The sequence below is a fragment of the Equus przewalskii genome, chromosome 3, assembly GCF_037783145.1.
Source record: "Equus przewalskii isolate Varuska chromosome 3, EquPr2, whole genome shotgun sequence".
In the NCBI taxonomy this organism is placed as follows: Eukaryota; Metazoa; Chordata; class Mammalia; order Perissodactyla; family Equidae; genus Equus; species Equus przewalskii.
In genome coordinates, this window is record NC_091833.1 from 65,237,828 (window position 1) to 65,250,886 (window position 13,059).

The 13,059-nt window shown below is 34.4% G+C and overlaps 1 protein-coding gene and 1 long non-coding RNA gene across 6 annotated transcripts in view; one reads left to right on the top strand and one right to left on the bottom strand.

The window, feature by feature from the left end:
* Positions 1 to 11,400, top strand: part of LOC103565311 (UDP-glucuronosyltransferase 2A2) — a 66,929-nt gene extending 55,529 nt beyond the window's left edge. For all 4 annotated transcript variants that reach the window (XM_070614742.1, XM_070614743.1, XM_008541326.2 and 1 more), the window contains 4 exons: positions 2,330 to 2,461; positions 4,077 to 4,164; positions 4,633 to 4,852; positions 9,524 to 11,400. In XM_070614742.1, coding sequence (XP_070470843.1) covers positions 2,330 to 2,461; positions 4,077 to 4,164; positions 4,633 to 4,852; positions 9,524 to 9,803 — 720 coding nt within the window. In that variant the 3' untranslated portion in view covers positions 9,804 to 11,400. The remainder of the gene's footprint in view (positions 1 to 2,329; positions 2,462 to 4,076; positions 4,165 to 4,632; positions 4,853 to 9,523) is intronic.
* The window catches only part of LOC103565312 (uncharacterized), a 102,230-nt gene that overhangs the window by 83,756 nt on the left and 5,415 nt on the right, over positions 1 to 13,059 (bottom strand). The window lies entirely within an intron of this gene.

Sequence of the window (13,059 nt, forward strand, 5' to 3'; positions counted from 1 at the left end):
CAAATCTATCCTCCAAGTCATAGGAGTCTCTCACGAGTGATATTACTTTATTTTGGACTTTGATATTTAAGCTGAAGAATGAAGTAATTTAAGTGGCATTGTGCCTATAGTGTGGGTACTGGGTGGAAGGGATGGGAAGCCAGAACCTTGAAAATCACTAAGGTGACTACTGTAGTCTTCCCAACAAGCATGATGGACTTATGAACAGGGACACTTACTATAATTGCTTGAGTGATAAAGATGCTTTCATGAAAACTCTGGGGTAGATTCCACAGGCTTTGGTCAGTAAGAAGAAGTAAGTGTTGACTGAAGACATAGAACCTGTTAGGACTTCTGGATAGCAATGATCTTTACTGGGAGAGGAAGCAATTAATGGAAAAACTTTTTTGAGATAACAATTTTGAGTTCGAATTCAAATTCACTTTAAGGAACCAAAGTGACTTTTCAAGTGGGGATTTCTAGGAATCATCCGGGTAATACAAGGTCTCAGTCTCAGCAGAGAGCATTAGAAAAGGATTGGGAATCAACATAAAGTAGAAGTCACATAATTGAGAGACCTAAATGTTGAAATGTTTTTTATGACTATGAAGTTAGGTTTTTTGGGAATGAAAATTAAAATCATATACCACATTCCAAAGTTATCAAAGAACAAATGTGGACTGACAGAAATGCTGGAAGAAAACAATATTGAGGAGCAGAAAAGAATAATAGGTAAACGTGTTTAACTATCTGTACTAATAAGGAGTGAAGAGGTCGATAGTCATTTGCTTGGATTGTAGGTAAATGAGCATAATTTCTGTGGAAGATTGCAGGTTAAATGGTAATCTGGGGAGAGTTCTTGATTTCTGTCTAGGGTAAGGTGCATATTTAAGTTTATAATTTCATTTCAGGATTCTGAATATGCTTTTTTTTACCAGTCAAGTTATTGCTGCAAGCAAGCTCTATTGAGTGTTATTACAGGAGATGATAAAGCAATATCTAAATAAAGGTACAGAAAGAGACATGGCATATTTCATGGCTTGTTAGATAATACCTTGCCACACTATTATGTTTATTTTCCAATCCCCACTTCTCACACACATAGAGTTTCACAAAAATGACTCAGACATGTTTTGCAAGAGGGATAAAATCATTCCATTTCACACCCAATTTTTAATATAGACATTGGGCAATATGAATACCAACTATGGCTTATATCTCTGATGAAAGAATTACGCCAGTCGTGGATACATGCATTAAAAAACAATGAGAGACAGTCAAATCAAGAATCCAAATTAAACAGTTGGTGTGTAAGTCAATATATGTGTGTGTGTACATGTGCGTAAGTATACATATTTTTTTAATTCAATAACCATCTGTTTACATAGACAAATTAAAATGGTAAAACACCAATTCCTGGGGCTTCAGAGATAACCTCCTAACATCAACTAAAATAGAAATCTACTTTTATTTATGGCATCATCCTTCCCCTAGTAATTCTGCTAGCCTTAAATTAAGGGAGAGTGATTGCAGGGCAACCACAAATAGTTACAGAGGGAAAGCCTGACACATCTCTAGAGGGGGACATTCACATAGATTACGATGTGAAAGACCCCAATACCAGACTTTGCAGTGCCCAATTTGCATAACTGTAAGTGGTGACCAACAGAATTGTATTTGCAGAGAAATTTATGTTTTGCCTCTGTACTAGGACTCAAATTAAGGGCATGCAGCTAGTGTCACACTCTTATGAGAAGGCAGAGAAACACTGTCTCTTAAATGTTATAGCAGGAGTTTGTGTTATCACTTTTTAAACATATTACTGTATATCTCATGTCTAAAAAAATTCTTTTTTAGCCCTATTAATCAGGAAAAGAATAAACAAGAGAAAAATATCTTGAATGCCTAAGAGGAAGTTAGGTCAATTTATTAATAATTTATTGGCTATAAACTGGCATGCTAAAAGTTTTAAAAGCCTAGCTCAGGCAACTTTTTGGGGAATATTCCTCCCAAGGAATATTTTTATGAGTTTTCAAACAACTCTGTGGGTTCATAAAATTAAGCCCTGGGAGTAATAGTTCCACATACCATGAGAAGAGCTGTCTATATCACCTACTCATTTTGTATAACAGTTAGGTTCCATGACTTAATTTGTAATCACTCATTATATTCTTAAGCCATAGTTTTTAGAGACATATTTCCTCTTAAAGAGACTAGATGATTCTATGTGGCAGAAGACAGAACCAGTCTAAGGATGTCTCTGACATTTCTCTTGACTCTGCTTATTTAAAGTGCAGGTGAAATTTTTTTCCCCTGCCCTTTTATAAGAGAAAGAATTTTATCTCTGCAGGAAATGGAAGAATTTGTCCAAAGTTCAGGTGAAGATGGTGTTGTGGTGTTTTCTCTGGGGTCAATGGTTAAAAATCTCACAGAAGAAAAAGCCAATCTCATTGCCTCAGCCCTCGCCCAGATTCCACAGAAGGTCAGTACAACCTCCAATCCTAGTAAGCAGCTGCTTTGCCAGTCGAAGAGAGAGTGTGGCTAATAGCACTCTTTCCAGATGCAAGTTGAAACTCATTATACATTGAGCATAACTGGCACCACCTATAAGGAAAATTTCACAAAACATTAACATATTGTATTTGGGCACATTTGTTTATTTGCCTACTGAGCCTTTGCATTACTATGAAAATACATCTTTTTATGAAGTCTTTTTTTCAGTGAAATAAAGATGAAAATGTTAAGATCCCAATCACTTTCTACTATTTGAAATCTTATGACCCGTACTGACTACTCCCAAAGTTCTCAAGTGTGTTACTTCCCTAATCCAGGTAAAGAAGAGGTTACATGTAGAGTAGAGAGGAATCATGCTCAAGAATATACATCAGATCTCTAGGTTTTATTAGAACTCTATCAAAGTGTAGTTGGTTTAGAAGTAGAAGTCTAATCTTTCCAAATTGGATTTTCTATGGTTAAAAATATTAAAAAATCCAAAATTATTGTCACATTATATTTTTTAAATTTATGATACTAAATTAATTTTAATTTTGTTGTTATTTCAAATCTAGATTTCTACTCTTTAAATACTCATTCATGAAATATCCTAGGACGCTTTATATTTATATATTAGTTAAAGTACATAAAATTCTTTAACGGCAAGTATACTAATTAGGCCTGTTAAAACTTTAGATTTTTATTTCTAAACTATTCTGTTAAAGAGTTTGCCACCTTTCAGTATTTAACCAGAAATTTGTCTTACAGAGTGCCCCAAAAGAAAAAGTGCGCAACAAAAGGTTAACATCCTAACCAGACAATTCTTTAAAGAATGGAATATAAGCAAACCTTTATCTCAGCCTCCCTCAAAAACTACAAAAAACAAAGAAAGCAAGCAAGCGAGAAAGGAAGAGGGAAGGAAGGAGGGAGGAAGAAAAGACAATCAATTATCCACAAACTAGGCAATGAAAATCTAAAGTTAATTATATTTTTGGAAAACATTACATTTGAAACTTGAGAGCTAGGGTGGCCTCACGACATAAACAAATTTACACAGTATTCATGTTTCTTTTAATGCTTTTTAACCCCATACTCTCATTGATTAAATTAGTCAGGTTTGTTTTCTATTTCTTCACTCACAATCTCACTCCCAAAAGCTTTTAAGTGATAAATATCATTTTAAAGTGACAATACTAAATAGACTATTAGTACAAACCCTTTCAAAAAAGTAGATATAAATAGTCCTACTATAACTTTTTTTTTTTTTTTCTGAGGAAGACCGCCCTGAGCTAACATCTGTTGCCAATTTTCCTCTCTTTTCTATGTGGGCTGCTGCCACCTCATGGCCACCAAGAGGTGTAGGTCCATGCTGGGAAACAGAAACTGGGCCACTGAAGTGGAGAGAGCCTACCTTAACCACTAGCCATGGGGCTGGCCCCTAGTCCTACTATGTCTTTCAAAGTGTGCAGACCACACCTTTTTTATATTCCTTTCAATTGTCAAATAAAGTAGAGCTGGCTACATGATTTCTAAGTAACACTAAAGCTTTAAAATGCCTTAATTGTGTGTTTTTACTTGCAAAATTAAAACACTGTCTTCCACAGGTTTTATGGAGGTACGCAGGAAAGAAACCAGCCACATTAGGAGCCAATACTCGGCTCTATGACTGGATGCCACAGAATGATCTTCTTGGTAAGACTGAGAGAAAAAAAAGCTGTGTAGTTGAATGATGGATAAGTTAAGTAACTTTAACAACAAATAAATTTAACAAATATTTGATAATTTAAAGTTTTCACATTTTACTTCCAGTTTTAAAGCAGATATAATTAAAGAATTGGCCATTAATTTTACAAATTCATGCTTCCTCTGGTTCACAAAAGAGCATCTTCAGTTAAGACTCTCGTTACTCTTGCAGTTTCAACCTCAGTTCAGATATCACCTCCTCAGTAAAGTCTTTCCAGACTACACAGAGGGAATTAATTCTGCCTTTTCCTGGGGTCACAACTTTATGAAATAACAAGACCCCATGTGCTCCGCTTTTGTAGAAAACACCACCTTCTTTATTGAGTTATCCTGTAGATTTTCCTCCTCTCTCCCTGAAGTTCTTTTAATATGTTATAATGAAATCCTCACCTTGTTCTCCCCCAATTCCCAAACTAGGTCATCCCAAAGCAAAAGCTTTTATCACTCATGGTGGAACCAATGGTATCTATGAAGCTATCTATCATGGGGTCCCTATGGTGGGAGTTCCTATGTTTGCTGATCAGCCTGATAACATTGCTCACATGAAGGCCAAAGGAGCGGCTGTGGAGGTGGACATAAACACAATGACAAGTGAAGATTTGCTCAATGCCTTGAGAACAGTAACTAATGATCCTTCGTAAGTACTATTGCTTTCAAAGGCTTACCATTGATTATATTACTCTTCATAGTGGAAAATGTACAATGTTTCATGCCTTTGTAATTGGTCGATTTTCAAATAACAGCTGTAATATGACCAATACAAAAACTACTTGATTATTTTGTTTCCCAAATTGCTGAAGTAATTTGCTAAAATTGGGGAAAAAAAGCTAAGATTTCAAATATTCTTTCAATGTTTTTCAAAATAAATAATGTTAATGATTACATAAATGTTCACATCTTTTTCTGGATAATATGCTTATTTTTATAAATATATATGATTATTTAAATATTATAGCCATTCAGTAAGTACAAAATTGGAAGTGATAATTTGCCCCATATTAATTATTCAAAAATAATCATTGTTAAAACTGACATATACCCTTCATCAGTATGTACATATATAGAGAGAGAAGAGATTAGAATAGTTAATAATTTTTTAAATATAGATTGGTACGGTGTGTGGATTTTTAAACAAAATTTTAAATTTTATTTAATTTAGCTTAAGATAAATTGAAATGAATCTATAAACTATGTTGAGCTTTAGATACAATATATCATTATATCTTAATTTTTTCTCTGAAAAATCTCACCAAGGTTAGGAGTAATATAATGTACGTATATTTAGTTTTGAGTGTTTATTTTTAACTATGTGTTTTAATTTTAGCCAGTAACAGTTGAACTTATGCTATGGGAGTAATCTTATTTCCAATATGTATTACTTAAAATTTTAATTTGTAAATATTTATGGCACTTATTTTCTTCACATTTATTTAGTCTTTTTTGCTATATTTTAAGGGAATCAGTAATCACCATTGAAATAGAGATTTTTTATTCCAAAATATTTGGATTCATTCTTAACTGAATATATTATATAGAATTTTCTTTCAATAAAGACTCATGGATATTGACTTCCCTGAGATCATGTTTAGCCATATTTGCTCATTGCCCTGATATGAAAATGACACCTATCTGAATATAATATACTTAGCTCTCACTTTCTTTTCTTCAGAACTCTGTAAGTACAATTCATGGTCTTCTAGCATTAAATGCTGCTCTAGGATTTGGAGGCTTAGCTGATTATTTTTTCTTTTTAAGTGTTTCTTTTTCAGTCTGGAAAAGAATTTTTTTTTTTTAATTTAGAAACTTAATTGTGATGTATCTTTATAAATCATTCCCTACAATTTCCCTGGGTTATAGTGTATCCTTTGAACACCATTAATCTAGGATAAACATTATTCAATTTTTCTTTTCAGAAATTAATTTTTTGTCTTTTAGTGCCACTTTTTTTCTCCATTTCAGGGATGTCAGATTTCAATGTACTCTATGTTAAAATACTTTGATTTGTTTTCTTTCTCTGTTATTTCCTAATTCTTCTAATCAATTTTTACTTTTATTAATTCCCTGACATTTCCTCTAGTAGTTCACAAATTAGTGAATTCACTTTTTCTCCATGAACATTGCTTGCTGTTTCTAATTCCTTTATAATCCTTTAAAGCACTATTTTTAACAATTTATTTCAACAGCTCACCTTTATCCTTTATCACATCTCCTTGTTTTATAATCTGATTTTTATGTTGTTTCATAATCCTCATGTTCTTATTATACTGAAAATCTCTTCTTTTTTGAATTAGGTACTATGCCTAATTGCATTCTAAGTTTGTCGTTTTTATGTTTTTCTCTCCAATATTGTATACATTTTTTCAAGGCATGTTTTTCATCTTGTCTCAGTATTTGCTCTGACTTTGTATAGGTGCCTTATACTTAAACTTGTTTCCAGGTTATCTCAGAGTCAATTATTTTTATTCAGAGGCAAAACTTGAAGGCTAGTTGTAACGTTCCATTCATATTACTAAAACAAGGAGGTAGGGGAGAAGGTAAACTCAGATGGAATTTTGTGCACCTAGTCTATGTAAAACCAAGTGTTCAAAGACCTAGTGCTTGGGTTTTCCAGACAAAGGAGTCAGTGTATTAATTTCCAAAGGGGAGACAACACTCAATATTTGCCTTGAATCCATCCTAAAAAGTCAACCCTGCTTGCCTAATTTTCCTTCCCATTCACAGTCCAATTAAATGACTTTTATTAATATGCATGTTTCCCATAATTTTCAGATTATAGATATCAACTCAGGAGCTGAGTAGGGGGTTAGGATTCAGCAAGGCTTAGCATGATCTTTTGTTTCTCATAAATGATGACTTTCATGTCTAATCTATTAGATTGTTATCAGTTTGTCGGTTGCTGATAATTTGGTTTATTTTACTAAGTATCAGAGTAGTTAGGGTCTATAATTATTTTTAATGCTCTAATTCATTTCATAGACTGCTCATTAAAGTTTATTGTTGATTTGAAATGATTGATGCAAAAGATAGAATGATAAATACTCAGAATTTTCCAAGAAAATACCTAAAATTATTTATTCTAAAAATATCCTAACATTAACCCTAAACCTAATACTAATTCTGAAATTATCTGGGAAGAAAAAGAGTCTAGTGTAGATTTTACATGTAGATGTATTTGTATTACATTTTCCTATTTCTTAAAGGAATTAAAAAGCACAAAAGATTACATTCAAATACATGTCATAATAATTTCAATTATTCATAATATTATAAGATAGTCATAACACATTAGTGCAGACTAAAGTAAATAATCATTTTATTTATGAGCATAGTCCTTTATTTTCCTATCTCATTTATAGGAAAGCATACTTTATTTTTATTTGGAATCACATACGCAAGTTTATCCATCAAGTGTAGGTGTATTTCAAATTTAAATCTCTATCTATAAATGGAGAAAATCTTGAACAAAAAATGTGATTTGAAGAGATAGGCTTTTATCACCACTGTAGTTTGCCTAAAATGTATTAGGATGAACCATGTGAAATTACACTTTTTCTTTTTTCCTGCTTTTTTCTCCCCAAATCCCCCTAGTACATAGTTGTATATTTTAGCTGTGGGTTCTTCTAGTTGTGGCATGTGGGATGCCACCTCAACATGGCCTAATGAGCAGTGCCATGTCTGCACTCATGATCCCTGGGCCGCCGAAGCGGTGTGCATGAACTTAACCACTCGGCCACAGGATGGGCCCCATGAAATTACACTTTTGACTCTACTATATTTTAATACACTTGAAAGAGTATATGATTAATCTGTCTCACTATGAACAAAAAAGAACACAAGTAAATTACCCCTTGCTGCTGGATCTACTGTACCATGTTCACTGGTGATTGATGGCCACATTTCTCTTTCCCTAATTCCAATAATGTCCTGCTCACACTAGGACATTTATTCACGAATCATTTACCTTTTGTCATCTTCATGTTTCCATGTTGGAAATTGTATTTAACACAAAACCAAAGGGAAACACACTGATTCTGGCTCAGCCACTGAGAAATGTCAAGTGAAAACATAACTTGTCTTTCAAATGCATACTTATGCCCATTGTTGTTTCAGAGACCATTAGAGCTATTAACTCTATAACTTTTGGTACTGTGATGCCACATTGATTAGGGGCTCTAATTCGAGTGAGATATTTCTATTTACCCTAAAAGCCTAAAGTTCATCTTCTTGCCATTTCTAAAATTACCCTAGCATCTCCATCCAACTTTGACATTGCCAATATAGACAATGTCTGTTGCATCACAAACATAAAAGTGTCTGCAATGGAGGGATTCTCACAGTGCCAAGATCTCAGACGCTGCAAAAATGACTTGCTGATATTGACTACCAATTTCCTGTGCTTAACTAGCCAGACATTAGAAACCATGCTTATGGAGTTTTTAATGGATATTTTCCCACAGTATTGGGTTAGTCATAATCTTGGTCTTGGAACAATCTTGGAAATTAACTTTACACAATATTAAAATTTCTTCATAGAAAAATTGGGCTTATTTCATTTTGTTTTGCTTGCATTTGATCACATGCTGTTAAGAATATATTTCTTCTGTGCTTTTCCCTTAACAACTCTTAAAACGCTATGCAACCAGCTAAGTTCATGTCACAGCAACAATTAAATTTTTCCTACACAAAGGCATAAAGATACATGCACCCCTGTGTTCATTGCAGCATTATACACAATAACCAAGACTTGGAAGCAACCTAGGTGCCCATCAAGGGACGAATGGATAAAGAAGATGTGGTATTTATACACAATGGAATACTACTCAGCCATAAGAAATGATGAAATCCTGCCATTTGTGACAACGTGGGTGGTCCTTGAGGGTATTATGCTAAGTGAAATAAGTCAGAGGGAGAAAGTCAAATACCGTACGATCTCACTCATAAGTAGAAGACAAAAACAATGACAAACAAACACATAGCAATGGAGATTGGATTGGTGCTTACCATAGGGGAAGGGAGGGGAGGGCAGAAGTGGTGATTAGGCTCACATGTGAGGAGATGGACTATAATTAGTTTTTGGGTGGTGAACATGATGTAATCTACACAATCTGAAATATATTACAATGTACATCTGAGAGCTATATAATGTTATAATCCAATGTTACTGCAATTAAAGAAATAAAAAAAATAGAATTAAATTTTTCCTTAACACATCTATGGCTTTTGGCTTACATCATATATAATGTATATCACATACTTATCTTTAATGAAAACAAAAGCTCTAATTTCTGTCTATGTTTTTGTCTACCAGTTATAAAGAGAATGCTATGAGATTATCAAGAATTCACCATGATCAGCCAATGAAGCCTCTAGATCGAGCGGTCTTCTGGATCGAGTTTGTCATGCGCCACAAAGGAGCCAAACACCTGCGGCCAGCCGCCCATGACCTCACTTGGTTCCAGTACCACTCTTTGGATGTGATTGGGTTCCTGCTGGTCTGTGCAGCAGCTGCTATATTCCTGGTCGCAAAATGTCTTTTGTTTTCTTGTCGAAAATTAGGTAAAACAGGAAAGAAGAAAAAGAAGGAATAGATCTTTCTAAGTTTTGTAAAGGCCTGAAAGGGCAATCCTGTTCATTCTAGCCACAATGACCTTAATAAAAACACATCATCTCCATCCTGTTTTCAAAATTCCCACTCCACCTTAGCTTAGAGATAAAGCCTGGAATTCAACAAGATCATTAACTAGTGAGCATGCTCTTTTCTTCCTTTGTCTTTTCCCAGGTGGCTTTACCTTCTTCCTCAAACTTTCCTGACAAATATATGCTGAAGCTGATGGATGTAGAGAACACAGAAGAATAAAATTCATAAGTTCTCCTAGAACGTGCAACTTAGGAAATTATCACGGGATATTAATATGTTATAAAAAGATTTATTTATAAAAGATTTATAGAATCTTAGATTTATAAAAAGTAATGATTTGATATTTCATAAAAATAAGCTCTCTGCTTGCCTAATGTTACTGGGGTCAGAGCATGAATTGATAATAACTGTGATGGCACATCACACTAGGAAAGGTCTATAAATTTCCATTGAACTCATAGATAATCATGACCTACGCCCCTGCCTTTAGTCAACAAGTGTTCTCGAGTGCCATTTAGTGCAAGAGTCTGGGCATTTCCTTCAAACAAAAGAGATGGATTGAGTCATTGTTTTTTCTCAGGGAAAGAGAATGTTAGCAATATGTTAAAGGTGAAGAAATCATTTTTAGAGGAAATAATAGGAAATATAGAAAAAAATTTAGTACTTTTATGAAATTTTTAATTAACAGTACAACTGATAACCTTAAAGTTAAATGTCAATTCATTATATTTAAAAATCATTAATACTCATAATCCATAATCACTATTTAAAATGAAATTCAGTTTTCTGTCAAAAAACAAATATTTACCTAAAATATAAGATCATTATATTATTTTCCAGTGTGTATCTTCTACAAATTTAAATTCATCAATTAATTGTTATGTTATGGATATAAGATGTTAGCAGACCTGCTCAGTCAAGGATATGTTACAGTAAGTATTTACCCAAAGCACTAATTAAAGGCAAATGATCATGTTTGAATCAGCTTTCATTAATGTAACTAATTTAAAAGTAGATTAAAGATTGTGCTTGCTTTATTATTTATAAATAATATGTCTAACTAAAATTTTAATTTCATATTTGATATATAATTGAGGCAATAAATTACATCCATTGGCTTATTGAAAATTTTGAAATTCTTATTCATTTCATTCTGGTATATTAAAAATTACTTCCAATTTGACAGTATAGTGGAAACATACAAGTGCTTCTTTTGAATATGTATATTATTGAAAACGCAAATAAATTCTACAATTTTTTGTGAAGGATGAAAATGTATTTGTTAAATGTTAACATTTTTAAAAGGTGATTCATGTCGGGGCTGGCCCCGTGGCCGAGTGGTTAAGTTCGCGCGCTCCGCTGCAGGCGGCCCAGTGTTTCGTTGGTTCGAATCCTGGGCGCGGACATGGCACTGCTCATCAGACCACGCTGAGGCGGCGTCCCACATGCCACAACTAGAAGAACCCACAACGAAGAATACACAACTATGTACCGGGGGGCTTTGGGGAGAAAAAGGAAAAAATAAAATCTTTAAAAAAAAAAAAAAAGGTGATTCATGTTGATGTATTTTGACTTTTGTAATTTTATTTTGTTTTCGGAAGAGCTGTTTATGCTTGCTCTACACCAAATTTCTGCAGTTAGAATGCAGGAAATGGCTAAGATCTAATGAGAGGTGGGCTGGCCATCCCTGGGGCAGGACACTACCTATGTTCTGCACCCATTTGGGTTCTGAAAGTGGACACCCATTGCACACTAGACTTGCTTCTGCTTAATAGTTGTTGCTCACCTGGTCTCTCACCTACTGCTCTTTGATTATCTATAGGTTTCTTCCTTTGCCTGAATATCAGAAGCCAGCTGGCAAAAATTCCTGGGTGATACCAACTGCGTTAGTTAGTGTAACGGCAGCATATACTTGGATTAAAAAGTAAGCTGAGAATGGACTTTCCTAGCAATTATTCTTAACTGTTCAGATGAGGAAACTCTCATCCCTAAAAAGCAGAAATCAAGCCTCGTCATCCAGGGTATTTTTCCACAGCTCTTACATTCTCAGATCTTAGAGATGCTCAGAAGGCTGAACTTAATGCTTTTACTTATTTTGTTTATAAACATTCCATGTGCCCCTTATCCTTTGCCAGCATCTCCTCTAGTCAGAGTTCTTCACCTGGTAGAATGATCCAAATCTTTATCCACTCCAAATGAATGTGATAATATGCCCTGTCTGAATCATTTACCACAGCTCTCCACTGACTTTTACTATTGGGCATTAGAGTATTAAGATGTGTCCTGGTAGTCTACTAGATACTAGACATATTTTTGCCTACACTTATCATGTGTCAGTAACCTGGTTTATCATTGGTGTTTTGGACTATTTACCACAGCCAGATGAGTAACACCTTCTCTGATTGAATTCTGAAGCAGAGGAGCTCTAAATAATCAAGAAGCATGCACAGTTTCCAATATAAGTAAATTATGGCCGTATCATTGGGTGGAAATATTCTTCTCTTGAGAAATGCACCTTCCAAACTGCTTGACTCCAAGTTGTAATAACGGAAGACAAACTTGTCTGAGGAAATAGTGAAGCACACTTGTTAGAGGACCCATTCTCACTTTCAACCCCTTGAGATCTGAACCCATGTATTCAAACTAAAATCTTGATTTAAAACGTACACTGCGTCCATTAAGATAGCACTTGAAATATGTAGGGTATTGTTTCCCAGCTAAAACCCTAAAAAGCTTTTAACAGCTACTGGGAAACTTGATATAATCAGCATATTCCATGGACATTAGACTTTGTTGCATTTCCTTAGCTGTAAAATACATTTCCTAGTCATACACAATGTTAATATCAATACTGTGACTTTTACTAAGACTGCATGTCCATGGTTTGTGATGCTGACAGAAATACTACAGAGAGGTTAGGAGGGGGAAATCTGTTATTTGGAAATTAGAACTACTTCTATGAAGGAAAACAAATGCATCCTCTAGGATGGAAGGTGACCAATGCAATCTTCTACCTTCTGACTGGCTAAAACTCTAGGGAGTTGTGCCATATTGGGAAGGAGGTGAGGAGATATCCTCTATTAACAGATTGACCATATAACAGTTGGAGTAGCCAGACAGCCTTGGTGAGGTGAAGTCTATGTTGTGCAGCCATCCCATTCTCCACTGCTCCTCTGTATATAAGCTTTACGATCAAAATCTGGAGG